This window comes from Chlorella variabilis (genome assembly GCF_000147415.1).
Source record: "Chlorella variabilis unplaced genomic scaffold CHLNCscaffold_20, whole genome shotgun sequence".
In the NCBI taxonomy this organism is placed as follows: domain Eukaryota; kingdom Viridiplantae; phylum Chlorophyta; class Trebouxiophyceae; order Chlorellales; family Chlorellaceae; genus Chlorella; species Chlorella variabilis.
The window spans coordinates 916,274-939,880 of record NW_005435068.1 but is presented as its reverse complement, the minus strand read 5'-3'; the positions used below and the strand labels follow the sequence as shown (position 1 = coordinate 939,880).

At 67.4% G+C, this 23,607-nt stretch overlaps 7 protein-coding genes across 7 annotated transcripts in view; 5 read left to right on the top strand and 2 right to left on the bottom strand.

Moving 5' to 3' along the window:
* Window positions 1-1,572, bottom strand: part of CHLNCDRAFT_138510 (hypothetical protein) — a gene marked incomplete at both ends in the record, with an annotated part of 2,408 nt that extends 836 nt beyond the window's left edge. The window contains 5 exons of the mRNA XM_005844861.1: window positions 162-282; window positions 539-687; window positions 848-979; window positions 1,150-1,203; window positions 1,495-1,572. Coding sequence (XP_005844923.1) covers window positions 162-282; window positions 539-687; window positions 848-979; window positions 1,150-1,203; window positions 1,495-1,572 — 534 coding nt within the window. The remainder of the gene's footprint in view (window positions 1-161; window positions 283-538; window positions 688-847; window positions 980-1,149; window positions 1,204-1,494) is intronic.
* Window positions 1,573-8,143: 6,571 nt separating this feature from the next.
* Window positions 8,144-9,871, top strand: CHLNCDRAFT_26457 (hypothetical protein; the record flags this gene model as incomplete). Its single annotated transcript, XM_005844961.1, has 5 exons — window positions 8,144-8,279; window positions 8,486-8,643; window positions 8,904-9,038; window positions 9,229-9,341; window positions 9,643-9,871. 5 exons carry the CDS (start codon window positions 8,144-8,146, stop codon window positions 9,869-9,871), a joined length of 771 nt encoding a protein of 256 aa, XP_005845023.1.
* Window positions 9,872-11,126: 1,255 nt separating this feature from the next.
* CHLNCDRAFT_138506 (hypothetical protein) lies at window positions 11,127-15,276 on the bottom strand (the record flags this gene model as incomplete). The annotated part of the gene is made up of 9 exons (XM_005844860.1): window positions 11,127-11,205; window positions 11,377-11,580; window positions 11,803-11,921; window positions 12,165-12,312; window positions 12,527-13,103; window positions 13,314-13,448; window positions 13,664-14,675; window positions 14,872-15,021; window positions 15,196-15,276. 9 exons carry the CDS (start codon window positions 15,274-15,276, stop codon window positions 11,127-11,129), a joined length of 2,505 nt encoding a protein of 834 aa, XP_005844922.1.
* Window positions 15,277-15,667: 391 nt separating this feature from the next.
* CHLNCDRAFT_138505 (hypothetical protein) lies at window positions 15,668-18,657 on the top strand (the record flags this gene model as incomplete). The annotated part of the gene is made up of 11 exons (XM_005844960.1): window positions 15,668-15,821; window positions 15,925-16,171; window positions 16,385-16,533; window positions 16,652-16,770; window positions 16,892-17,144; window positions 17,285-17,336; window positions 17,466-17,589; window positions 17,770-17,931; window positions 18,064-18,152; window positions 18,270-18,387; window positions 18,490-18,657. 11 exons carry the CDS (start codon window positions 15,668-15,670, stop codon window positions 18,655-18,657), a joined length of 1,635 nt encoding a protein of 544 aa, XP_005845022.1.
* Window positions 18,658-19,070: 413 nt separating this feature from the next.
* On the top strand, window positions 19,071-20,610 carry CHLNCDRAFT_138504 (hypothetical protein; the record flags this gene model as incomplete). Its single annotated transcript, XM_005844959.1, has 6 exons — window positions 19,071-19,245; window positions 19,352-19,479; window positions 19,770-19,821; window positions 19,935-20,089; window positions 20,189-20,292; window positions 20,466-20,610. The coding sequence occupies 6 exons, from the start codon at window positions 19,071-19,073 to the stop codon at window positions 20,608-20,610; spliced, it is 759 nt and encodes a 252-aa protein (XP_005845021.1).
* A 372-nt stretch (window positions 20,611-20,982) lies between these two features.
* CHLNCDRAFT_56300 (hypothetical protein) lies at window positions 20,983-22,810 on the top strand (the record flags this gene model as incomplete). Its single annotated transcript, XM_005844958.1, has 7 exons — window positions 20,983-21,037; window positions 21,198-21,277; window positions 21,419-21,558; window positions 21,707-21,852; window positions 21,995-22,164; window positions 22,300-22,386; window positions 22,489-22,810. The coding sequence occupies 7 exons, from the start codon at window positions 20,983-20,985 to the stop codon at window positions 22,522-22,524; spliced, it is 714 nt and encodes a 237-aa protein (XP_005845020.1). The 3' UTR covers window positions 22,525-22,810.
* Window positions 22,811-23,281: 471 nt separating this feature from the next.
* CHLNCDRAFT_26326 (hypothetical protein) overlaps window positions 23,282-23,607 on the top strand; it is a gene marked incomplete at both ends in the record, with an annotated part of 636 nt that continues 310 nt past the window's right edge. Inside the window, one exon of the mRNA XM_005844957.1 lies at window positions 23,282-23,525. Coding sequence (XP_005845019.1) covers window positions 23,282-23,525 — 244 coding nt within the window. The remainder of the gene's footprint in view (window positions 23,526-23,607) is intronic.

Below are 23,607 nucleotides of genomic sequence, written 5' to 3'. Positions count from 1 at the left end.
GCATGGGCAGCGAGCAGCGAGCCCCAAGTGCCAGCCAAGCGGCCAGCCCAGCCCAGCAGCCAGTGCGCCAACAGAGGGGCACCCAGCCTGCACCCCACCCCCCACCACACACACACACACACACACACAAACACACACACACACAGCCCCACCCCACCCACCCACCTGACGTCGTTGATGGCGTCCTTGATGGTGGCGGCCACGCCCTTGAAGTCGCGAGGCGCCTGCCGCCGAGTGTCATACGAGGCGATGTTGAGGGCCTCGGGGCTGAGCGCGTCGCGGCTGCGGGGAGGCGGCAGGGAGGGAGGGAGGGAGGGAGGGAGGGAGGGAGGGAGGAAAGGAGCGGGAGCGGTTGGTCGCTCCTGTTGTGGCGGGGTGCAGGGGCTGAGGGGTGCCGACAGCGGCGTACAGGCGCGTGCCGCTGCTCCCCAGCCCACACGGCGCGAGCCGGCCGCGCTTGGCCGCGCGTGCGCCCCGGGCACCGGCGGGCCCCAGCCCACCACCACCACCGCCACCCCGCAGCGTGCCCCTCGCTCACGTGCGCAGCAGCATGTCGTCGGCGGTGGAGGCCATGGGCTCGGGCACGGTCTTGAAGTGTGGCAGGTAGTGCAGGAAGACGAGGCAGGCGCCCACAAACGCCCCCGCAAACTCCGCGCCAGACAGCGCCAGGAAGTGGGTGAAGGAGATCTGTGAGGCAGGTGGGGTGGGTGAGCAGGCGGCAGGCAGGCGGGGGGTGGGTGCGCGGCGAGCGGATGGACACAGGCAGGCTGGCGTGAGGCACTGGGGTGGGCGCAGGCTGGCTGGCGTGTGTGCAGGCGCGGCGGCAGCCCAGCCACGGCCCCAGCACCTTGCCCGCCACCCACAGCGCCAGGCAGGTGGCTGGGTTGAGGTGGGCGGAGATGTATCCAAACATCATGATGACGACGCCAAAGGACAGGCCAAAGCCGAGCGCCACAGCCAGCCACCCCATCCTGGCCCCCTGCACACGCGCGCACGCCGTGGAGCGCGGCAGGCTCAGCAGTCCCGCCCGCCAGCTGTGTTTGGCATTGTCTTGATGGGATGGGTGCAGGGGGAGGGCCCACCACCGGTGCAGGCCGGCTCAGCTGGCGCGCTCGCAGGCGGCGCCGGCGGCGGCCGGGCGGCGGGCACCTTGGTTTTGCTGAGCAGCTCATTGGCAATGATGCTTTCCCCCAGGTAGATCACCTGCAGCACAGCGGAATACCACAGGGATGTGAGCTGCGCCCCTGCGGGCATCACAAACTGCTGCTGGCAAAAGCACTTCCAATAATAGCGTGGGGCGCGCTTGCCGCCGCCAGCGGCGGCGGCGGCGGCGGCGGCGATCCCAGCTCGGCTCCCCGGCTGCCACCGCATTCACGATCGCCACTGCATCCAACTGCATGCTTGTGGTGCGCACAGGGCGGCGCCAAGTCGTGCGGTCGAGCACCTCGAGAAGACCCTAGCCTCCGCAGCACCGCCAGCACCCGCCCCGCGCACCAGGCATGTGCCTATCATCTCAGAGCCGCACTCCGCGGCCAGGGAATAACTGTGGTTCACAACCGTGTCGCCGCTCATCCTGGCCCTGGCCCGCTTATCTCCTCCTCCTCCAGCGATCAGTGGGAGAAGGCGGACGGCGCACCTTCAGGCCTGAGATAGGGGGGAGATGGAAGAAGTGCAACATGGGCCAAATACACGGGGTGGATCCAGCCGGCGATGCGCTGTGCCAGGTGCGGCGGCTTCAATCAATGGATGCTTATTACTGAACCCCCGGCAGGCCGCCCTGCGTTCCTTCAGCTCCAGTGTGATATTGCATTCAGTGTTTCTCCAGGCCTCAGAGACAGCAGAAGAGAGTGCAAAATCATGGGATCCAGCCGGCAATGCTGGGCATCATGCCCAGCATGCCCGTATGATACGGCCAGGCGGCATCAGGGCTAGTAGCTACCAAAACGGGGTAAAACAGGCAGGCAGCTGAATCTTGGATGCAACTAGCGTGAGACGAGCTTCCATCTCAATCAAACAGAAGAGTCTTGGGAGAGGCAGAATGCGGCACCATCAAGAAGGCAATGGCGGGCGATCAAAACAGCTTCGACAAGAAACATTGCCAGAGGGGCAGCGCTCAATAAAGATGAGTGTATCATGGGGCATTTGGCTTAATTAATAGAGAGCAACTGGCAAGCGAGGGAGAGCAACAGGTGAGGATGCGGATGATGCCATCGCTATTGGTACAAACAGGATGAAACTGGAGCGCAATAACACGGCGGCGGTAGGATGGCGTATAGGTAGCTAGTGGCTGGATGGGCAGTCTACCGGCTATGGCGAAACTATCAAAGGCGATGCAGATGCTCTCCTCACTCAGTGTGGATGGGGCAAGGATGGGCTCAGGCTCAGCGTGCCTGTGCGCTGGTGCCAGCAGCCAGCGCGGCCAGCAGGCGCAGCAAGGCCACCTGGGAGCGCAGGTCGGGGAGCGGCTGAGCCGGCCCCGCCACGCCGGCTGGCGGCGCGGGCGGCAGCGTGCCGGCACCGACGCTGTGGCCAAACACGCTGGTGCCGGCGCTGCACGCGGGCGCGGCGTGCCCTTGCAGCGCGGCGTGTAGAGGCGCACCCCCCAGAAGCGCCTCCAGCGGCACAGCCGACGGCGCGGCGGGCGAGGGGCTGCTGCCGCTGCTGCCGCTGCCGCTGCGGTACAGGCCCGCGGCGGCCCCGCCGTGCACCTCCACCTCTGCGGCAGCAGCCAGCAGGGCGGCTGCGCCGTCGGCTGCGGGGCCCAGCGGCACAAAGCCGGTGCTGCTGTCCCACTCGGAGCCAGTGCTGGGGGAGCGAGCAGGGTGGCGCGCGCCGGGCACCGGCAGCGCCGAGGGCGGCGGCGGGGCGGGGGAGGCGTGGCGGTGCTTCTTGGGGGCAGCCTCCTCCTGCTCGGGTGCTGGCGCTGGCGCTGCCACTGGCGACCACCTGCACGCACCAGGGGAGGCCAGCAGGCACCTTTGGCCGGAAGAGCGTGTCGCCCGCCGTTGCCAGCCGTCGAGACCAGCTGCCCGTGTCGGCTGCGGCAGCCATTGCGGTGGCCCTCACCTCTTGCGGCTGCTTGCGGCGCGCTGCTTCTTGCCGCCCACCCCCAGGGCTGCAGCAGGAAGGCAGGGTTGGAGGGAGTAAGCAGGGTGGGCAGCAGCTGGCTGTACCGGATCAAGCACAGCGCTCGACACTCTGCAGACACGAATGGTGGGGCGCAGCCTGCCCCGCACCCGACTTGAGCTTGTTGCGGATCCTGCAGGGCAAGACAAGGCAGGACAGAGAGTGAGGAGAGAGGAAGAAGGTAAACAGGATCGAGCTGGGCCACGCGCCGGTGTGCGTAGCGGCAAGCACAATGCAGTGCACGCACCAGCCGATGTTGTTGCTGGTGGTGGGCTGCCCGTAGATCCCAGAGAACACCTCCTGCAGGCAGGGACAGAGGTGGGGGCAGCCAGGTGAGGGAATGCTGAGCGACAGAGGAGTGCCGGCACGGCTGCACGAGCGGGGGGCGGTAAGGGCGCCGTCGTTGTGGGAGGTGCCTGTTGTGGATACGAGGTAGCTCGTGGCAGAGCTTCCCTCGCTTCAGCAATGCTTCCCCAAACTGATGGTGGGCAGAGGAGCAGCCCCTGCACCTCCCCAGCGCTGCTTCTCTGGGAGGGGCTGACTCTGGCAAAACTAGCCACCCCTCGGCACCTCTGGCAGCACTCACCCGCAGCTCTCGTGGTGTCATCGTGTCCAGGGCCGTAGCTGCTTCTGCTGGGCTGCGCCCGGGGAAGGCCCGAGTGCGGGCGGCCTCAGGGGAGTGGCCCGCAGGGAGCATCCACCTGCAGAAATGGTGGTCCTCGCCGCTCGCCATGGTGAGTGGGTTGGGGAGGGGAGCAGGCTTGGGGGCTGCTGCTGGGAAGTGCTAAGGGCAGGACTGCGGCCAGCAGAGCTGCTTGGGAGCCTGCAGGGCCCCTTGGAGGAGCTCGCTCGAGGAAATGGTGTGGAACGGTTTCGTGGAGGAGGGTCGGGAGTGATGAGCGTCCCTTTAGGCAGGCAGGGTGGAAAGGAGCGCGCCGCATGCGAGATGGTGGGCCCCAATGTATTCACATACACACACACACACACACACAAATTCACTCACACACACACACACATATATTGCCAGCAAACCACGTTCACACTGGATTACAACTTGATGTGGCGCTGCGCCCACACGAGCCCACACGCTGTAGCGTGAGTCCGGTACGGGCCCCTTCCCTCGCTTTTTTGCCTGCGCCCGGCTAACCACCGATCAACCTCGACGGTGAGGGCAAGCAGGATAGAAGTGGTGTTGACAGGTAGAAACAAGGGCGGTGAAAGCGGCCGGGCACTAATGTGCCACCTGCGCCCGGGGCGCGGCAAGAAGGCTCGCGCCGTCCTGCTGCAGCTGCTCCTCCTCCTGGCGCTGCTGCTGCTGCTGCTGCGCCTGCTGCTGCTGCTGCTGCTCCCACTGCTGCTGCTCCCGCTGCTGCCTCTCAAGGTACGCGCGCTGCTGGCGCAGCTTGTCCGCGCGTGCCGCCATCGCGGCGCGCTGCGCCCGCACCGCTGCCTGCTGCATCAGCAGCGCTGTGGGCTGCATCGGCGGCTCAAAGGCTTTGGGGTTGGAGCCCGGCAGGGGGCGCCGCATGCGCCGCCAGTCCATGAGCTGGAACTCGGAGCACTGAAGGGGGGTCAGGGCGTGGCAGGCGGAGGGTAGAGGAGCTAGGCCGGTGACCTGTGCTGCCACCAACGACAGCCAACACGCAAATGCAAAGGATCCAGGCCAGAGGGGCGGGGACAGCCATGGGGCGGCGCCCCAGCACATCCCGCCACCGCCGCAGCAGAGGCGTGGAAGCTCGCGGCCATGCTGCTGGCGCCTGGTTCAACTGCACCGCAAGGCAGCTGCGCGGGCCCCAGGCTGAGACACCGCCTCACCTGCTGTCCCAGCGACCGCTCCAGAAGCACCTCCTGCTGCACCTTGCGCTTCTGCGGGGCCAGCCGCCGCAGCTTGTCACGAATCGCCTGCTGCAGCTGCTCGGCCTGCAGGAGGGCGGCAGCGAGAAAGCGTGTGGGTGGCAAGGCATGCGGAAAGAGGTGCTGAGAAAGGCAAGAGTGCAGTCCACAGGTTTGAGAAGCTGCCTGACATGCGCTGCGGGCACACAGGCCATGGCTGAGCCCAGGGCCATCCAGCTGCAGGCACACCACCGCAACAATGCCGCGACACTTGCCTCTGGAAGCTCACGGCTGCCGCTGCTGCCTGCGGCTGGTTGCTGGCCTGCGCTGGCACCCATGGCACCTTCCTGCTGCAGCTGCCCCGCTTCAGTGTCGGGAGCGGCAGAGCCAAGTGCAGCCATCGCAGCGGCCTGCTGCTGACGGTAGGCAGCGGCTGCCTCGGCCAGTTCGGCTGCCTGCAGGGATGGGCGCACACAAAGCAAAAGCAAGTAGACGTCACAGCCTGGGTGCAGCACTTCCATGCAGCGCTTTGCTGCAAATAGAGACTACAATAAAGCGCCACACGCGCTGCAGGGTCAGCGGCGGTAGAGCGGCGGTGACGCGCGCTCACCGCTGCCAGCGGGATCTTCCCGCCACAGGCCGCCAGCACTGTGTTCTCAGGAGGCACGCGGCCCTCTTGCAGTGCTCCCAGCGCCGCAAGCTGTGCGTGGAACTGCTCCTGCAGGGCCGCCAGGTCGCCCAACGCACCCATCACGAAGCGTGCAGCCGTGCAGCACACTCAGAAGGCTCAAGTGCAAGCTACAGGGACAGTCGCATGGAGCGGCGACAGGGGCGCCCAGGACCAAAAGACACAAACAGACGGCGCTGTTGTGTCCTGTGGCACACGCAGAAGAAGAAGAAGAAGAAGATGTGACCAAACACGGGTGACTCAGGGGGAGAAACGGTGGCAGCGACTTTCCAGAGGAAGCCTGCCGCCACTCCCTCCCCACAGGAGGCTGTCAGGCTGGATCTGGAGGGTTCTGAGCTGTCGGCTGCGTCTGTGCATACAGCGATCGTCGCGATGTGCGGATCTGCACGTTGTAAGCGAGGGCACTGCGCACAAGGCGGCGAACCGCTGTTGCCGCCTGGCGGGGCGCAACGCCGCACCGCTCGAGAGCAGCGCGCGCTGTGGAAGTGACCAGGCCCGAGTGGGACACGGCGACAGGGAAGCAGGTGACCTGCCATCCCTGTTGAACCAGGTAATGCATCCAAGAGCTGTGTTGCTCCAGCTTGTCAGCAACTGCCGCCGAAAGGCGGGTGTCGGCGGCATGCGTGACCTCCACGCAGACGAGCACACGCTCCTCAGGGGTGAGCTGGCTGAGTGAGATGGTGTGGGCGCGGTTGGGCTCCATAGCAGGGAGGAATATAATGTCCGGGGTGGTATGGCCCTGGTGTCGGGGGAGAAAGCCTGGCAGGTTGCGAGCGGTGCGGTCGCCCAACTCACTGTCGTGATACAACAAGCGGTCGCCCAGGCCACCAGCAGCAATGGTGTCAACCAGGCACTTGACTGAAGCGCCATGGCGCTTGCACCTGAGGCCGTGAATAACTGGGTGGAGGGACTGAGAGGAGAGATGGAGGGACTGAGAGGTGGATGAGGTTTTGAGCTCGGCACTGTGCGCCGCTGACTGGGGGCAAATCAGCCGCCAGGCGGTCGCCCGGTCGCCGCCGGTCGAAAACAGGCCTCCCTTTGTCATGCTGGAATGGCTGCCTATGCTGATGGGCGTTGAAGGTGGAGGTGGCGATGAATCGGACAATGTCAAGCAGGGCAACAATAGAACAGAAAGCAAGGAGGAGCGTGTTCAAGTTGCGGCTGCCCTGGCGGCGGCGGCCCTGGCTTGCCCCGCCCTGCGCGCTCTGCCCTCTAGCGTTACCCTCCGCTCCTCCTGCCGCTTGGGGTTGAGCCGATATCCGTGGCTGCGCTGCTTCTTGCCGCTCCCGCTGGCGTGCAGCGGCTGCGTCTTGACCCAGCCCGCATCCTTGAGCTGGTGCAGCATCTGCTTGGTGAATCGCTTGCTCTTCAGCCCCGCCTTCTGCGCCTGCTCCCACACTTGCGCTGCAAGCAGAAGCAGGAAGAGCGCGGGGCAGGCCACGGCATCAGCAGCCTGGGGTGCTATTAGCCAGAAGACAGCTGCCTCAGCAGGAACGCAAAGGACGCGCCACGGGAGCGGCACGCAAGCACTGCACGTGCGGCAGCTTCCCACGTGTGCAGCTGAGATGGCCCTGGCAGCAGCGTGCCATGCGAGAGCGCAAGGCGTGACGCACCAGAGGTCAGCGGCTCGGTGGCGGCACCCAGGATCGTGAAGAGCTTGCTCTTGGCGCCCTCCTGCTCCACCGCCGTGCCGGCCGGCGCCTCGCGGGCCCCTGCAGCGGTGCAGGCGGTGAGGCCGGAGGGCAGCGCACGAGGTGAGCGTGATGGAGGATACCCACGAGATTCAGGATACCCATTTCTAAGGGATGGCAGGAAGCGCAGTGGGCGACTGCTGACGGCAGCCGAGTACGCAGGCGGCTGGCTCCGCACCGAGCGCCGGCCTCGCCTGACCCTATCCCTGTCAGGCTCCCACCTGCTGCCGCCTCGCTAAACGCCCGAACCGCCACTCTGCCCGTCGAGCTGCAGGCGCCACGCAGGGATACAAGCGCCCTGCCCAAAGCTTGCATCTCGGCTGGCTTGCTGCTGCGCTGGTGGTGATTGTAGATCGGTGATTGGAATGCAGACGACTTGAGTGTTACGCCACAAGGACTGATAAGCGGGCAGGAGGGAGAGAGCGAGCAGGCCAGAGTCGGCAGGCTCCTGCAGGTGATAGGGGGCACGCCAGGGATCGTGGAGCACGCAGAAGTCGATCGGTGACGTGCAGGATGGCTTCAGTCGCAAAACGGCAATGGATGGCGTGCATGCTGAGGCGTGCCTTCCACCCCAAGGCGCGAGAAGTAGGCAAAGCATATGCAGGCTGCCTGTAGGGACAGCGGGCTGCACCATCAACACGCCCCAGCCCGTTTGACGGCGCATGCACCTGCCTGCTTCCAGCAGTAGCCTCCCCCAGGAGCGGCAGGAACAGCATATAGCAGCGGCGTCACCCAGACAGTCACCATGCAGCACGACGAGGTGTGTGGCACCGCTGCTCGCCCCAGGGCCTCTGCATGCCGCTGCATGGCGTGGGCCTGCCCAACTGCGGCGCTGCTGGCCCTCCTGCAGGTGATATGGCAGGTCATCATGCACGGCCACTGCAGCTTCAGAGCCAAAACCAAGACGCAGAACTTTTGCCGCAACGAGTACAACGTCACCGGTGCGGCAGCGGCAGCGGCGGTCTTGCTGCCAGCGTGTTTGGCAGCGCTGCAGGGAGCTAGCTGCGGCCCTGGTGCATGCGTGTGTGCACAGTGCGTGGCGCACTGTGCAGCTCGTACGCGGCCGCCTGCGCGCCCGCCAGCCTCCCTGCTCACAGCCTCCGCCTGTGGCGCCGCCCTGCCCCGCCCCCCGACGCCCGCCGCGCAGGCCTGTGCAACCGCAGCAGCTGCCCGCTGGCCAACAGCCACTACGCGACGATCCGCGAGGAGGCTGGGAGGTGCTACCTGTACATGAAGACGATTGAGAGGGCGCACACGCCCAAGCACATGTGGCAGAAGATACGGCTGCGGCGGCAGTACGCGCAGGTGGGCGCGGCGGGCGTGTGCGCAAGTGCGTGGTGATGTTGGTGTTGGGGTGGGGGATTCCCGTGAGTGTTGTGGTGGACGATGGGGTGGAGGCCCGCTGCTGCAGGGGGGGTTGCGGCCAGCTGCAACGCGCCTCATCCAGGGACCCCGCCCCGCCCGCCGGCCCACAGTGTCGCTCAGCCGTGGCGTCACGCCCGGCCGCTGCCTGCCTGGCCCGCACCCCCCCACCCCCCACCCCCCATCCCGCCCCGCTGGCGCAGGCCCTGGAGCAGCTGGACGAGCACCTGGCCTACTGGCCCAAGTTCCTTGTGCACAAAAACAAGCAGCGGCTGACCAAGATCACGCAGTACCTGATGCGCATGCGCCGCCTGCAGCTCAAAGTGCGGCCCAAGCTGGTCACCATGCCCGCCAGGTGGGTGAGGGAGGGCCCCCGGGGGCTGGGCGGGGGCGGGATGGAGCTGTGCGGCGTGAGCGGCGGGGCGCAGCGGTGGGGTGTGTGTGTGGGGTGCGTGTGTGTAGGGGCGTGTGTGTGCTATGCATGCTGCGGCGCGTGTCCCAGTGGGCTGGGCTGGGCTGAGGCAGCAGCGCCCCGCCCCCCGCAGGAAGGAGAAGCAGCTGAAGCGCAAGGAGGCCAAGGCGGAGACGGCGGCGCAGCTGGACCAGGCGATAGAGAAGGAGCTGCTGGCGCGCCTGCAGGTGTGTGTGGGGGCGGCCAGCCGGGCGTGTGGATCGTATCGTGAAAGCCCAGAGCGCCGCTCAGCTCGGCTTGCCCAGCTTGCGCAGCGGCGGCGGCAGGGGCGGCGGCCGTGGTGGTGGCAGCGGCGGCGGCAGGGGGCGGGGCGGCCCTTCCCCCGCCCCGCCCCGCCCTCTCTCCCGATGGCTTCCTGGGCGGCTGCTGCTCCGTGTCGGGTGTGGCCTGCTTGCCCCCTGCTTGCCGCGGGGCCCCGAGCGCTCACGCCCACCTCACCCGCCTCCCGCCGACCCCGCGCACCCGCAGAGCGGCACCTACGGCGACATCTACAATTTCCCGCAGAGGCAGTACGAGGCGGCGCTGCAGCAGGAGGAGGTGGTGGATGAGGAGGCGGAGCGGGCGGCGGAGGAGGCGGCTGAGGCGGAGATGGAGGTGGAGGAGTATGTGGAGGGGGACGAGGAGGAGGAGGAGGAGGAGGAGGAGGAGGAGGTTGGTTACTATGCAACGAACACTGTGCTGCATCGCGCTGCCTGCTAGTGTGCTCTGGAACGCGCTGCAGGGGCACGACTGTTCGGCCACGCAGGGGCCAACAGCCATCCATCCATCCACCCCGTGCTCCACGCCGCTCCCACCTCCCCCGCGCTGCCCTACTCCCTCCCTTTCACCCCCGCTGCACCGCCACCACCTCCTGCATGTGTCGCTGCAGGATGAGGATGAGGAGGAGATTGAGTACTTGGAGGAGGGTGACCTGGGCTTCGACCCAGACGAGGAGGAGGACCTGGAGGACTACAGCGGGGAGGAGGGCAGCGGCAGCGAAGGTGGGTGGGCACACCGCAGTGCGCACAGCAGCTTGAAGGAAGCGGCGCCGGGCCGGGCGCCGGGCGCCGTCCACTGCGGCTTCTTGTGCAGCCGGCGGGCCGCCGCGGCTGCGCTTGCAGCCAGCGGCGCCTGGTCGGTCTGGGGCCTGGCGGCTGGCGGTGCACGGAGTGCGCTGGGGCGCTCCGGCAGGGAAGCGCTCTCCCGCCTCCCTTGGCCTGCACCCCTGGCCACCCGCGCAAGCCCTGCCGGGTAGCGCCTGCACCGACCCTGCCTGCGTGCCTGCCCCGCCGCGTGCAGAGGACGATGAGTTTGGGGATAGCGACCTGGAGGAGCCGGGGCCCAGCGGCAGGGGCGCAAGACCCGCAGCGGCGGCAGCAGCAGCAGCAGCAGCAGCAGCAGCAGCAGGCGACAGCGGCGACGAGCCGGCGGGAGCAGCAGGGCGCGGCGCAAAGCAGAAGGGCGGCGCGGCGCCTGCTGCTGCTGCTGCTGCGGCGGCGGCGGCCAAGGGCGGCAGGGCGGCGGCGCCCAAGCGGCGGCGCGGCAGGGTGGAGATTGAGTATGAGGAGGAGCGGGAGGATGTGCGGCAGCGCAGCCGCAGGTAGCGCGGGGCCGGCGGCAGCACCGCCGATCGTGCCAGGCAGCGCAAGGCCCAAGGGAACCGTTGCGCCTGTCCTCTCTGCTTGCTGCTGTGCAACGTGCCGTTTCACAATGCTTGGAAGCCAAAAATTGTGTAGCAACAGGCTGGCAACGGTGGGTAGTGTGGATTGTGCAGCAGTGAGGGAGCGAGAAAGGGAGGCAATGGAGTAGCAAGGGCCACCACTTGCATGGGCACAGAAACAAGCGACAAAGGAGAGCAACCAGAGGTCAAAGAGGCCAGCAAAAAGGATGGCCAGACAAAGGCCCAACGAGCAAGCTGCATACACCGGCTGCACTACAGCCGCAAAGGCGCCCTGGCTGGCTGCCTGCACCGCCCTCACACCTCCAGCTCCGCCAGGTCAGCCCAGACGCCACGTGGCACCCGCGCCAGCTCAGCATACTCCCCCCCCAGCGCCCTGCACGCAGGCGGCCGCCAGGGCACTTCAGTCAATCGTTGCGGGGCAGGGTGCCACGACCGGGCCAACAGCCAGCCAGCCAACTCGTCCGAATTCTCGGGTCCCTGCAACGGCAATTTTCGATCAGCCCGCCGGCTCTGAAGAGCTCCTTCCGGCCTGCCAGCCACTCACGTCAGGCACTTGGACCACATGGCATCCTCGTACACCTGCGCAGCGCTGGGCGCCGCCTCCCCTCCCTCTGCGCTGCCGCCCGCCGCTGCCGCCGCCGCTGCCGCCGCTGTCGTGCTGGCGCTGCCGCTGCCGCTCATGTCGACTTCCAAGCTGGAAGCCTGGGCGGCTGCGGCGCCAAACAGGTCCAAAAAGGCGGGGTCGGCCCTGCAGCACGCAGGCGGGCGGGGAGGTGAAGGGAGGCAGGGCGCGGCACGAAGCGGGCCGGCGGTTGCGAGCGAGGGCGGGGAGCCAGCTTGCGTCGACAGCGCAGGCAGGCGGGCACGGCACGGCAAGGCCAGGCCAGGCCAGGCCAGGCCAGGCAAGGCAGGCAGGCCATACGCGGCACCCCCGGCAGTGCGCGGCGCCCCTGCTGCCCGGGCCGCGCACCTGACTACCGCCCAGGTGCCGCGCGCCACCTCCTCCTCAAGCTGGCCCGGCGACCAGGCTGCATCCCCCATGCACACCCGCACGTCCTGCCACCCGAGGTACCCCTCCTGTACCAGGCCCTGCACGGCAGGCAGGGCAGGCAGGCAGGGCAGCGGGTCACAGCGGTGCCACTACGTGCGGCATCCGCCCAGCCCAGCCCAGTGCTGGTGTGGAAAGTACAGCCGGGCGCTGTGTGCGGGCAGGGCTTGCAAAGGGAGGGCCCGCCGCCGCGGCCAGCGGCACGTGCAACCCGCGCCGCCACCCCTGCGCTGAGCCAGCCAGCCAGCCAGTCTAACCAGCCAGCCAGGTGCGTGCTTGCCCACCTGCGCCCGGCTTAGGTCTGCGCCCACAACAATGCCTCCCTCCAGAGCCTCCTCCCCCGCACCAGCGGCACCCCCCTCTGCTGAAGCCGCTGCGCTGCTGCCTCTGGGAGGCGAGGGTGCCAGCACCAGCTCGCCGCCAAGCCGGGGCCTGCAGGCAGGGCACCACAGGGGCGGGGATGAGTGGGCGGCCAGGGGGCATGGGCCAGGCGCAGAAGAGCAAGAGGCACGCTAGCGAGTCGAGGCCGACGAGTGGAGCGGCAGAGCAGGGGGAGGAGAGGACGGCAGGCAGCCAGCGTCGGCAGCAGCGGCAGGCTCGCCTCCTGTGCAGCACTTGCACGCCGGGCACCGGCCCGCCCCGGAACAGCGGGCTGTCGGCAAACAGCGTCATCAGCTGGCTGAGTGTGGCGGCATTCCTGCTGCCGCTGTCGCCTGGCCCGCTGCCTGGCGCTGCTGCCGCGCGGCCGCTGCCGCCGGCGCCCAGGGCTGAGCTGCTGGCGGCGGCGGGGCTGCCGCCGGTGCCAAACAGGCTGCTGCCAGAATCGGTGGCAGCCAGAGGCTCCTGCTGCTGCCCGCCCCGCGGCGGGTGCAGGGCAGACACGCTGTCTAGCAACCGCTGCACCTCTGCCCTAAACCGCTGAACCTTGGATGCAGGATCGGCCGCTGCTGCCGCCGCCGCCGCCGCCGAGCCAAGCATGCCTGCCGCAGCGCCGCCGCCTGCCACCTCCCCTTGCTGCTCGCCTGCCTGCTCCGGCTGCTGCCGCTGCTGCCGCTGCCGCTGGGCTGCCTGCTGCTGTGCAGCCAGCAGCACTCGATCCTTAGCCGTCAGGCTGCGCAGCAGGAGGTCGGCCACAGCGCTGGGGCCCTCGTCCGCTGCTGCCAGCCTTCCAGCCTGCACCCCCTCCGCCTCCTCCCCCTCCTCTTCGCTGTTCTCATCCTCGTCTGCAAGGAAGGCAGGGACCCCACCAAGCAGCCAGTCACTGCCAGGGAGTGCAGCAGCGGGCGGGGACTAGCACCGCTCCTGCACGGCCGCTGCTGCGCTGACGTCAGCAGGCTTGCCAGCCGGGCCGGCAGGCAGCAGGCAGGGTGCCTCGCCCACAGCACGCGCAAACGGCATTTGATCCGCGGGCTGCCGCCGCTGCCGGCGCTCACCCTGCGGCGCGTAGTCGCCCTGCGGCAGGCTGTGGGCCCAGACCTGGCCAGAGGGGTCCACCACCAGCGCGACGCCGCCGCCCGCGCGCCGCAACGCCTCATCCAGCACACCCACCACGCCGCTGGCGTCCTTGCCTGCGGGGAGGGCAGGCAAAGGGGGCATGGTGCATGTGGTGGGCGGCGGCGTGTGTGTGTGTGTGTGTGTGTGCAGGTGTGCGCGGGCATGCAGCAGAGGGCGGGATGGAGCTAGCAGCGCAGCAGGGCGCGGCAGGGGGCGGGATCGGCCCAGGCGTGGAACACGGCCGGCGCTGGCGGGCCCCGGCAGCCAGCCCCTTTAGCGTGCCACCCACCCAGGGGCACCAGCTCCACGTCTGCCCCCTCCCCTTCCTGCGGCCCCCGCAGCGCCGCCAGCAGGCTGGCGATGTCTACAGGCCGGCCGGCGCCGCCGCCGCGCGCGGCCAGGACGTCGCCGCTCCCTGCCCCCTCCGCCTCCTCGGCATCATCCTCCGCGCCAAAGCCGTACTCGTCCTCGCTGCAGCTGCCCTCCTCCTCCTCCTCCTCCTCCTCCTCTGCAGACTCGTAGGGAGCCTCTATCCAGTTTCCGTGCTCATCAACATCCTCGCTGCGGCTCTCGGGGGCGCGGTACAGGTGGGATAGGGCCAGCGCCTGCTGCAGCGCCGCCTGCAACGCCGCCACGTCATCCGCCAGCTGGGCGCCGGGGCCCGCCCGCCGCGCCGCGCCGCCCTGCTGCCAATCCACGGCCGCCTGCAGGTGCTGCGCGGGGATATCGCCCTCGCCGTCGGCGGCCTCCCGGCCGGCGGCAGCCAGCTCGGCGGCGGGGGCCGGAGAGGCGGCGGCGGCGATGCCGGCCCCCGCGCCCATGCCTGCGCCGCCGCCACCAAACAGCAGCCCGCCGGCGGCCGCTACGCCGCCGCCGCCGCCCAGCACGCCGCCGCCGCCGGGAGCGTGCAGCTGTCGGAACCTCTCGTGCAGGTGCTTCAGGCTGCTGCCCAGAGGCTTGTTGACCACCAGGCCGTACGCGCCCTGCTGCGCCTCGTGGCGGCACAGCAGCACCACGGAGCGCGAGAAGATGCTGCCCAGCAGGCACGGGTGCGCCAGCAGCACCAGGCCCCGCCCCGGCGCCGCGGCAAGCTCCACCTCCCCGCCGCCAGGCCCCTGCTGCCGCTGCTCCTCCTCTTGCTGCTGCTCCCCCTCCTGCTGCTGCCCTGCGGCGGAAGAGGCGGCCGCCAGCCCACGCTGCCCCGCCTCTTTGAGGAGCTTGTGCTTGCGGGCCACGCCCAGCAGGCCAGACAGGTAGCGCACGCCCGCAAACGCATCCTCCACACCGCCGCCGCCGGCCAGCTGCGGGGCAAGCAAGCGCAGGCGGCGGCAGGTGGTGGCAACAGCCGATGGCACGCGAGAGGGCGCGCGCCAGCATGCACCACCCAGGGCTGCACATTCCTGCTGGCTGCCGTGAGCATCCTGCAATGCTCAACGGGGTGCCAGCAGCCAGGCTGTGCCCACGCACAGACACAAACGCCCAGCTGGGCCCGCTCACCGGGCGGCGGAAGGCGTCTTGCACGGCATCCAGCACCCGCGGCTGCGGTCCGGGCGATGGCCAGTAGTAATGGGCGCCCCCCAGGAACCGAGCCACCACCGCATCCAGCCCGGCAGGCAGCGCCGCGCCATGGTTGCGGCACACCAGCGCCTGCGGCAGAGGGCCGGCGGCGGCGGCGGCGGTGGTGGCCGTGGGGTGCACAGCACCAGGGTGGCAGAGCCCTTATGAGGCTCGGGCGAACCGCTGATGCTTCTGAGGCACAGGAACGCTGGCTGGCAGCAGAGAAGAACCAGCAGGAACTGCTGCGGAGCTCCGAATTCGCACCTTCAGCACGGGCCGATCAAACTGGCGTCCCAGGCGAAGCAGAGAGCGATACAGCGCCCGCTCCAACTTGCCCAGCGCCATGCCTGCCCTCCTGCGAGAACCCCAGACGGGTGGGTCCAGCCGGGCTGCTGGAACCCTCAGCACCGCCCGATCGCCAGCTTCACGCAATGGCGAGCCATGCCACTCGCTGTGGAGAAAATGGGACGCAGTAGAAAGGGGCCGAGAAGAAACCTGTACGTTGTCGCCTTATGCCGGCATTGAGCAATACGCAGAGCCTTGGAAATCGCTGCACTTAGCACTGAGGAGCTCGCCCGCCACCAGCCGCACTTGGCCCGAGAGGGTCCGCTTGTGTTGTCAGTGAGCCCCAGCTCGGCATCCGCATCGCAGCACTGTCGCAGCAGTGTCGGGAGGGGGCCGGTCAGCCGCTGGAGGCGGCAGGCAGCATTCACCCACTGGTCAAACATCGCGGCAGATGGCGGCACAGCCGTCACAGGTGGCTGCACCGCACTCTCACCCGCTCCACCGCCACTCGGGCGCCCACCCCTTGAGCAAAGAGGTGTCTGCCGTGGCCAGCAGCCTCGCTGCAGGGGACTATGAGGAGGAGTCGCTGCTGCCCTCCCCACACGGTGAGCACTCAAGAGCTTTAGCAGCCAACACACATTCCCACTGCCCACTTTAGGCTGAGGCCCTTTTGTTCGTCCCAGCCCATCGCCTCCTCCTGCTGCGCAGGCCACCACCACGCCATCCACAAGCACTCGTTCAGCGGCCAGCTGGACTCCCGCCTGCACGCGTTCCAGGTCGCGTTCTTCAAGCCGCCGCCCTCGTCAGACGTGCTGCTGCATGGCGGTGGGCTGCAGGAGCGGCAGGGCAGCACGCTGGATGCAGAGCCCTTCCTCACCATGAAAGATGTGCAGCCCAGCGAGGCTACTAGAGAGTGGCTGATGGTGGGGCTGACGTTGCAGCCCAAGCTTGCCTGGTGGGTGCACACTGTGGACTCTGGACTCATGCGGCACAGTTGCTATCCGTACACGCATTGCGAGAACAGAGCTGGAGCTCCAGCCTGGTTGCAGCTCGCACTGTCAATGGCATAAAACAAGCAGTTAACCTGATCCCCCCCAACATGAGGCCCGCGATCGATCTTCACCTAGGTGTGTGCCCGCTGCCCTCCCCTGCCTGCGCCCACCTGCAGGGGCTGGCTTCCCTTTGCCTTCTCCTTCCTGGGCTTTTCAGTGGCCCTCAAGCTGCTGCTGTTCTGCACGCTGTTCAGCGTCTACTCCGCTGCCATCCTGTACCGCCTGTACCTGCACACTGACAAGCAAGGGAAGCTCGACCTGGCCGGTGAGCCTCAACAGCATCGGCGTTGATGCACATCCACTTTCGCACTGTCCCTGCATGATCCTGAACATACTCCCCGCAGCTGAGCACACAGCCCAAAAGGCACACTGCCCTCCTGCAGACATTGGAGAGGCGGCATTCGGCAAGCGGCTCGGCCGGCGCCCCGTGCTCTTCTTCTGCCGCCTGATCAACATAGCCCTGCCCACCATCTGTCACGTCGGTGGCACGCGGTTCCTGCAGGTGGGCTGCTTCCTGCCGCACCTGGCTGCTGCACCTGCAGTCTAACAGCCTGCCTCTAGCGTATTGTCATACCATTGGGGCGATTTTGAAGCGGGATTGGATCCTCCCTGTGCTGGCGCAGGTGGCACTGTTCTACACGACCGGAGTGTGCCTGCCATGGATCTCCCTGCTGTTTGGGGCCACGGTGCTGGGGCTGGTGCAGATACAGCGGCTGGGCAGCCACCCATCCCTCATCCGCATCGTGCAGCCCGCTCTGACGGTGGTGGCGGTGGCCGCCACGCTGCTCAAGCTGCTGCTCATGCGGGCGCAGCAGGGCCAGGCGCCGCAGGTGCTGGCGCTTGATGCAGACGAGGCCAGCAGCATATACCTGTCCGGTGCGAGGCAGTCGAGCGAGGGATGGCACTCGTGGAGCCTGGCTGGCTGGGGAGTGCAGATGGGCTGGCCCTTCCTGCGCAGCTGCATGCCTCAGGTGCCTGCAATCTACATCCTGCCAGCCACCGCCCCTGGCATGCAGACTATGTGATCGCGGTAGTGCAGCTGATCAGCGCCAACTACATGGGGCAGCAGTGAGTTGTGTGCTGCTGTCATCGACGGGGGACCTCGGCACCTCCCTGTGACTGCTGCTGATGATGAGAACGGTGGTATCACAGCGGGCACATGAGTTGAGGCACCCCGCACCCTACCCCCCATTGCAGCTTCTTTATGGAGGAGATGTCGTCGATGGGGGCCCCCAGCACCTTTCAACACTCCACCGCCTGGGCGCAAGTGGTGACACTGCTGGCGAATGTGGCCGTGGCCGTTGCAACGCTGAGGGTGCAGGTGGGCGGGCACCCATGCCGGAAGGGAGGCTTGCTTGTTTTCGCATGCAGCCTGTCCAGCCACCATCCCATGCACCTTGCGGAACAGCCAGCAGCAGGTGGGTGCTGCAACTCTCATTGGTCCCCCATCTCCCTAGGTCAGCATGCAACAATGCCGGTTTGTGCCTGCACCTGCGTGCAGCCCCTGCACCCGCACAGCTTCATCAGCTTTGCCTTTGGTCCCGACCTGCTGAGCCGCTTCATCAATCTTGTGCTGTGGGCCCTGATGACGGTCAAGTCTGTGGTGGCGCTGCACTTGGGCACCAAGAGCCTGCTGCCCCGCCTGCCCCACCTGCTCGTCAACGTGAGTCGCAAGCACCTTGTTGTGTGTGTGTGGGCTTGCCCGTATTCGCAAGGCACTGCTTCCGCCAGGTGGTGGCCACATGCGCCATGTGCCTGACATGACAGGCTAACTTATTTTGAACATGCTGTGCAGTGGTTTGATCCTGATGGCGTGGACTCCAGCATGCACATCAAGCCCCGTCAGCTCTGGTTCCTGTGCAGCAGCATTCTGGTGCTAATCAGGTGGGGAGCGGGGCCGCCGGCAGTTGGGCTGAAGCGTTGGTCGACTGGGCAATGCCTGCTCAAGGCTCAGCCATCAATGAAGAGCCAATCATGCCACCGTATGTCTGCTCTCTGCAGCTACGTTGTCAGCGGGACCTTCCCGCACACCTTCATGTATCTGTCTGGGCTGCTGGTATCTGTCGCTTATGTGCCCATCGCCTTCACGCTCCCGTGCATGTTCTCCCTCAAGCTTCTGGTGAGCCCCTTGCACTGCCTGGCTGCATGCCTGGTTTGTTCAAGCCGTTGCTGCCGTTCGGTGACCCAAGACCGTCGAGGCGCCATGTGGTGGCCCCTGCAGGCCAACCAAATCACGGCTCTGGAGTACACGCTGTCCACCTGGGTCATCCCCGTCTCTATAGTGATGAGCCTGATGGGGTGCTGGGCCTGCCTCTACCAGATGGTGCTCAAGTGGAACAGCGTGCACCACGGCGGGAGCTGGGTGTGCAACCTGGTGGTGCCGCACTGAGCCTGCTGCTGTGCAACTTGATGACCGGCAGCGCGATGGAAGCCGTTTTGATGCCTGTAACAGCTGGAGAGCGGCTGTGTAAGATTTCCTCAGGCAACTAGGTGCATTTGGTAGTACCACCTCGTGCCGGCAGGCGGTGGAGTCAGCCGCCGCCACCTCATGATGCGCTTCCGATCAAGCTCGCCCTCTTCTCGTGCATGATCATGCCACTGCATTAGCGTTTCATTCGTGGCATGAACCAAACACTGCGCTCACTCCCCCGATCGCTTACCCACCTAGTGCCGCCCCAGCAACGGAGGCATTGTGCCGCATCCATACAGCCGCATCCAGCAGGACGCGGGACTGTGTGCCGCAGGGCAGCACCTTGCCCCCGCCCGCGCCGCCGCCACTCCCCTCCACGCCGCCACCCCGTCATGGCGTCGGCCCAGGACCGTCTGGCGCTGCTCCAGCGCAGCTGGACCTGTGTAGCAGAGGGCTACAACCGCTTGTTCGTGCCCCGCTTCATGCCCTGGACGCTCGACACACTGAACCTCCTCGCTGGCAAGGCGCTGCCGGCCGGCACCATCGCCGTGCCCTGCTGTGGCCCTGGTGAGTGCTATGGCCCACTGGCGTCACTCCTCAATCTTACATGCTGGTGTTGCTGCTGGTGCTGGATGTGCCCCCGACCAGCTTCCCTCTGTCTCCCGGGCTGCAGGCCAGGAGCTGCCGCTGGTGGCGGCGGCCTTCCCGCGTCACCGCGTGGTGGGCATCGATCTGGCTGAGGGCATGGTGGAGATGGCGCGGCAGCTGGTGGACAGCCAGGGCCTGGGGACCCGTGTGGAAGTCAGGCGAGTGGCAGGGATGGGGCAGGCAAGCAGGCAGCGCAGGCCGGCCTGCAGAGCCCAGCTGGCTCCCGCAGGATGCATGACAACAACAAGGAGGCAGCACTCGCCTGCCGCCTCGCAGGGTGGGCGATGCCTGCCGGCTGGACGACCTGGCGCCGCTGGCTGGCGTGCTGTCGGTGTTTGGCCTGCAGCAGGTGGGTGGGTGCGTGGCTGCCACGCTGCCGAAACTGTGCCGCTCACGGCTGGCCGCCAACGGCTGAGCAGACAGGGGCCCTTGCTGCCGTGCAGATGCCGCAGCCGGCCGAAGTTCTGGCCAGCTGGACCAGGGCCCTACATCCAGGTCAGTGTGGTGGGCCTGGCTTGGGCTGGCACGTGAACAGGCAGGGGCGGTGCTGCGCTGCCTGCCAGCACCCGATGGCTGAAATGTGGCCCTGGTCATCGATCTGCTCGCAGGCGGCGTGCTGTCAGTCTGCTTCTGGCCGCCGACAGTGGAGGAGCGGGGCCCCTGGAAGCGCCTGGCTGACATCACCCCCAGGTTCAAGCCCCCGGGGCAATGGGATGCCGACATCCCAGGCGCCGCGCTGCTGGAGGGGGCTGAGCTGCTGCAGGTGGGGCCTTGCGGCTTGCCCCACACTCTGCTTGGCGATCATCATCCTGCGGCCTCAATCTGCTGTGTGGTTGGGGGAACACTTCTTGGGGGCCTGCAGGACTCGCGGCCGGCACACGAGATGGCGTGGCCAAGCGTGGCCGTCTTCTGGGAGAGCATGACGCGGGCTGGTGAGCCCGCATCCCCCAGCGCCTGCACCACACCGTGTGTCTGCATCGGCATACGTGTTGCCTCACATTAGCGTTGTTCTGTGCCTTCCTCATGCCTATTCTGCAGGTCCCTGGCACAGGTGGGCCCGGTTTGGCGGCCGACGCGGTGCAGCGCTTATCAATACTGATGCTTTACAAAGCCTTGCTGCTTCACCTCCTGGTTTGCAGTGCCTTGCTGCAGCATGGGGAGCAGCGCCTGGAGGAGATGAGGCGGCATTTCATGGAAGCCTACCCCGACCCAGAGGCGCCGCTGAGCCACACGCCCGCCGCACGCCTAATCTGCCTGCGCCGCCTGGTGGCCTCCTCTCTGTAGCCTTGGAATGATGACCTCTTTGGGATCGGGCACTCCAGCGCTGCCCACTTGTCCTCGGCGCCTCGGCGCCCTGCTGACATCAGCAGGGCCGCCGCTGTGGATCCAAACCCTGCTGTCTCGGCGCTCGATGTGGCGCTCCTTGCAACGCGGGCTCTCGTAGCAGAAATCGGGGAGCTGGCCGACAGTCCCACAACGGCACCCCGCTTTGCAACTCCGACCCACACCTGCCTGCGCGCTGCGCCCCTGCGGATGCTTGGCAGCGCGTGGAGAAGAATAAAGATCGAACATAAAGCAGCGGTACTGTTACTTGCGCTCGCCGAAGGCGCCGCGCTGATCGGCACCCACCAACCCCGCCTGCTGCTGACCCGAGCCATGGCCTACCGGACGCTGGCTGGCTCGCAGTCGGGCCTGGTGGACAATCTGATAGGTGCGTCTGACCTGTGCAGCTGCATCCTGTGTTCCTGGTTGCAGCCTGCCCGTCCTCCCCATTGCCTTGGCCGCTCATCTCTCGAAGCAGGCCTGCTCCTGTTGGTGCCAGCACGAGTGCCGAGCCCCGCGCTCCCCTGCATGCCGACTGCCCAACGCAGAGGTTGGGGTTGTCCGATCGCCGGAGGTGGAGGCGGTGCTGCGCTCGATCGACCGCAGGCACTTTGCAGAGGGCGCAGACGTGAGGCCGGCTGCCGTCTTTTCCTTGCTGGCTCGTCACGGCGGCGGCGGGTTCCCGGGCACCCCCCATTGCCCCACCTGCCTCCCCCTGCTGCACCCGTGGCTGCGCCTCCCCCCGCCCTCGTGCTGCCGCTGCCCGCAGTGGGCGTACATGGATGCGCCGCAGTCGATCGGCTACGCCGCCACCATCAGCGCGCCGCACATGCACGCCTATGCGCTGGAGCTGCTGCTAGACCAGCTGAGGCCGGGGGCCAAGGTGCTGGATGTGGGCAGCGGCACCGGGTGAGCGCCGGCAGCAAGACAGCTGGAAAGGACAGCTAGAAAGACCCAGCTCAGGCAGACGGGCAAGACTTCTACCGCAAAATGCTGGGGCCACACACCACACGTCCACTACCGCACCACCCACCCCACACCCCCCCACCTGGGCCAGGTACCTGACCGCCGCGTTTGCCAAGCTGGTGAGCCGCGGCGGCGCGCCGGGCAAGGCGGTGGGCATTGAGCACATCCCCGAGCTGCAGCGCCAGGCGGAGCAGAACATTGGCAGGGACGAGGCGCTGGCGCAGATGATGAGGCAGGGTGAGGCCCGGTCGGGCCGCGGCGGCGGACACGCATTCAGTCAAATTTCGCTTGATGGCAGGCGTCGAGCCGTACCGGTTGCCGCCGTCAGTGTCCACTGGGGGGGGGGGGAGCCCCACCGCTGCCGCCCCTCCCACTGCAGGCCACCTGGCGCTGGTGGTGGGCGATGGGCGCAAGGGGTACCCCGCCGAGGCGCCGTACGATGCCATCCACGTGGGGGCAGCTGCGCCGCGGCTGCCGCAGGAGCTGGTGGAGCAGCTGGCTCCGGGCGGGCGCATGGTGGTGCCTGTGGGCCCCGAGGGCGGCATGCAGGCGAGCAGGGGATGAGGGCTGGGGCCGCTGTCGCAGGCACTCTGCATGCTCAGCACACCGCTGCTGTAGGCGCGCCAGCAGGCAGTGCCCACTACGTGTCATGCTCACCTCAGCCGCCCCTGTGTCCCTGTGCAGTCGCTGGCGGTTGTGGACAAGGGCGCGGATGGGAGCGTGCGTCGCCGCAATGCCATGAACGTCGCCTATGTGCCTCTCACTAGCAAGGCACGGCTTGCTGCTGCCTGGCCTTTTGTTTGCGAGCTGGAATAATGGCAGGTCGCCAGCTGCCACAACCGAGTGACATGAGTCCACCCTGCTTCTCTGCAGGACCACCAGCTGGGGTCTGCCTCTGACAGCGATTGAGCTCAGGGCAGGCGCCCGCAGTCAGTCCAGCCCAGCCTGTCGCCGCACCTCGCTGTGGCGGCCCGCTGGCTCCAAGCCGCCCGAGGCTCGGGCCGCACCTCTAAGCCTGTAACCGTTGCCTCTGCTTTCATTATGCATTTGCATGCTTCTGTATTTGACTCTGCCCTGCTTCTGCTGCTCCAGCTGTTTGTTCTTGTGTCCAGCCTCCCGCCCCGGGCGGGAGCCCTGCCTCCCGCTGCCTGCCGCCACGGCCATGCATTTCTCTTGCAACACCAGTTTACAGCTCAGCTGCCGCCAGAGGCCCCTGCATTGCTGTTGCCCGACCCATTGAGTGCGCAAGTGCCCGAATGGCGATATGGGAGACTCTGCGCGTGCTGCGTGCGGTGTCGATGCCGGCCATCGACCAGAAAAGCGGCCTGGCGCCCACCCAGCCATTCATCCGCCAACATCCATCAACCCTCCATCCCAGCTCCGCGCGCAGCGTCAGAGGTAACCAGCACAAGCCAGTGGTAGAGAGATGGCGGCCCTTGCAGCAAGCAGCTCCTCCTGCCGGCCATCCATGGCCTGCCAGCGGCCATCCATCGCCATGCGCGCACAGAGCCTGGGGTCCAGCTCGTCTAGCTTTGCAGCGCCGGCAGCCCTTCAGCAGCGGCCCACCGTGGCCAGCAGCAGCTCGCAGCCCTCAGGTGTGTGTTGGATGGATCAGGGGAGCAGAATGACTGGGGTTGGGCGGGGCATTGCGGGGGCCCGCAGGCTGATGCTGGTTGGGTGGGAGACTGCCGCAAACCCGACTGGCTGTGGTCACCACGGCAGCCGCGCTCACCCCTCTATAGCCCCCTGCCTTGTCTCTTGCCGCGCAGGCCGCCGCAGCTTGGCCGTGGTGGCCGGCAACAAAGGCGCCGGTGGCCCGTTTGCGCCGATCGTGGTTGTCACCCGCAACGCCATGGGCACCAAGGAGTTCAACCAGTTCCGCGGCAAGGCCATCTCCCTGCACTCGCAAGGTGGGAAGGCCCTGGGTCCCGCCCCGGCTGGCTGGGCTGGCCGGGGCGCAGCCTCGGGGGGGGGGGGGGGGGGGGGGGGTAA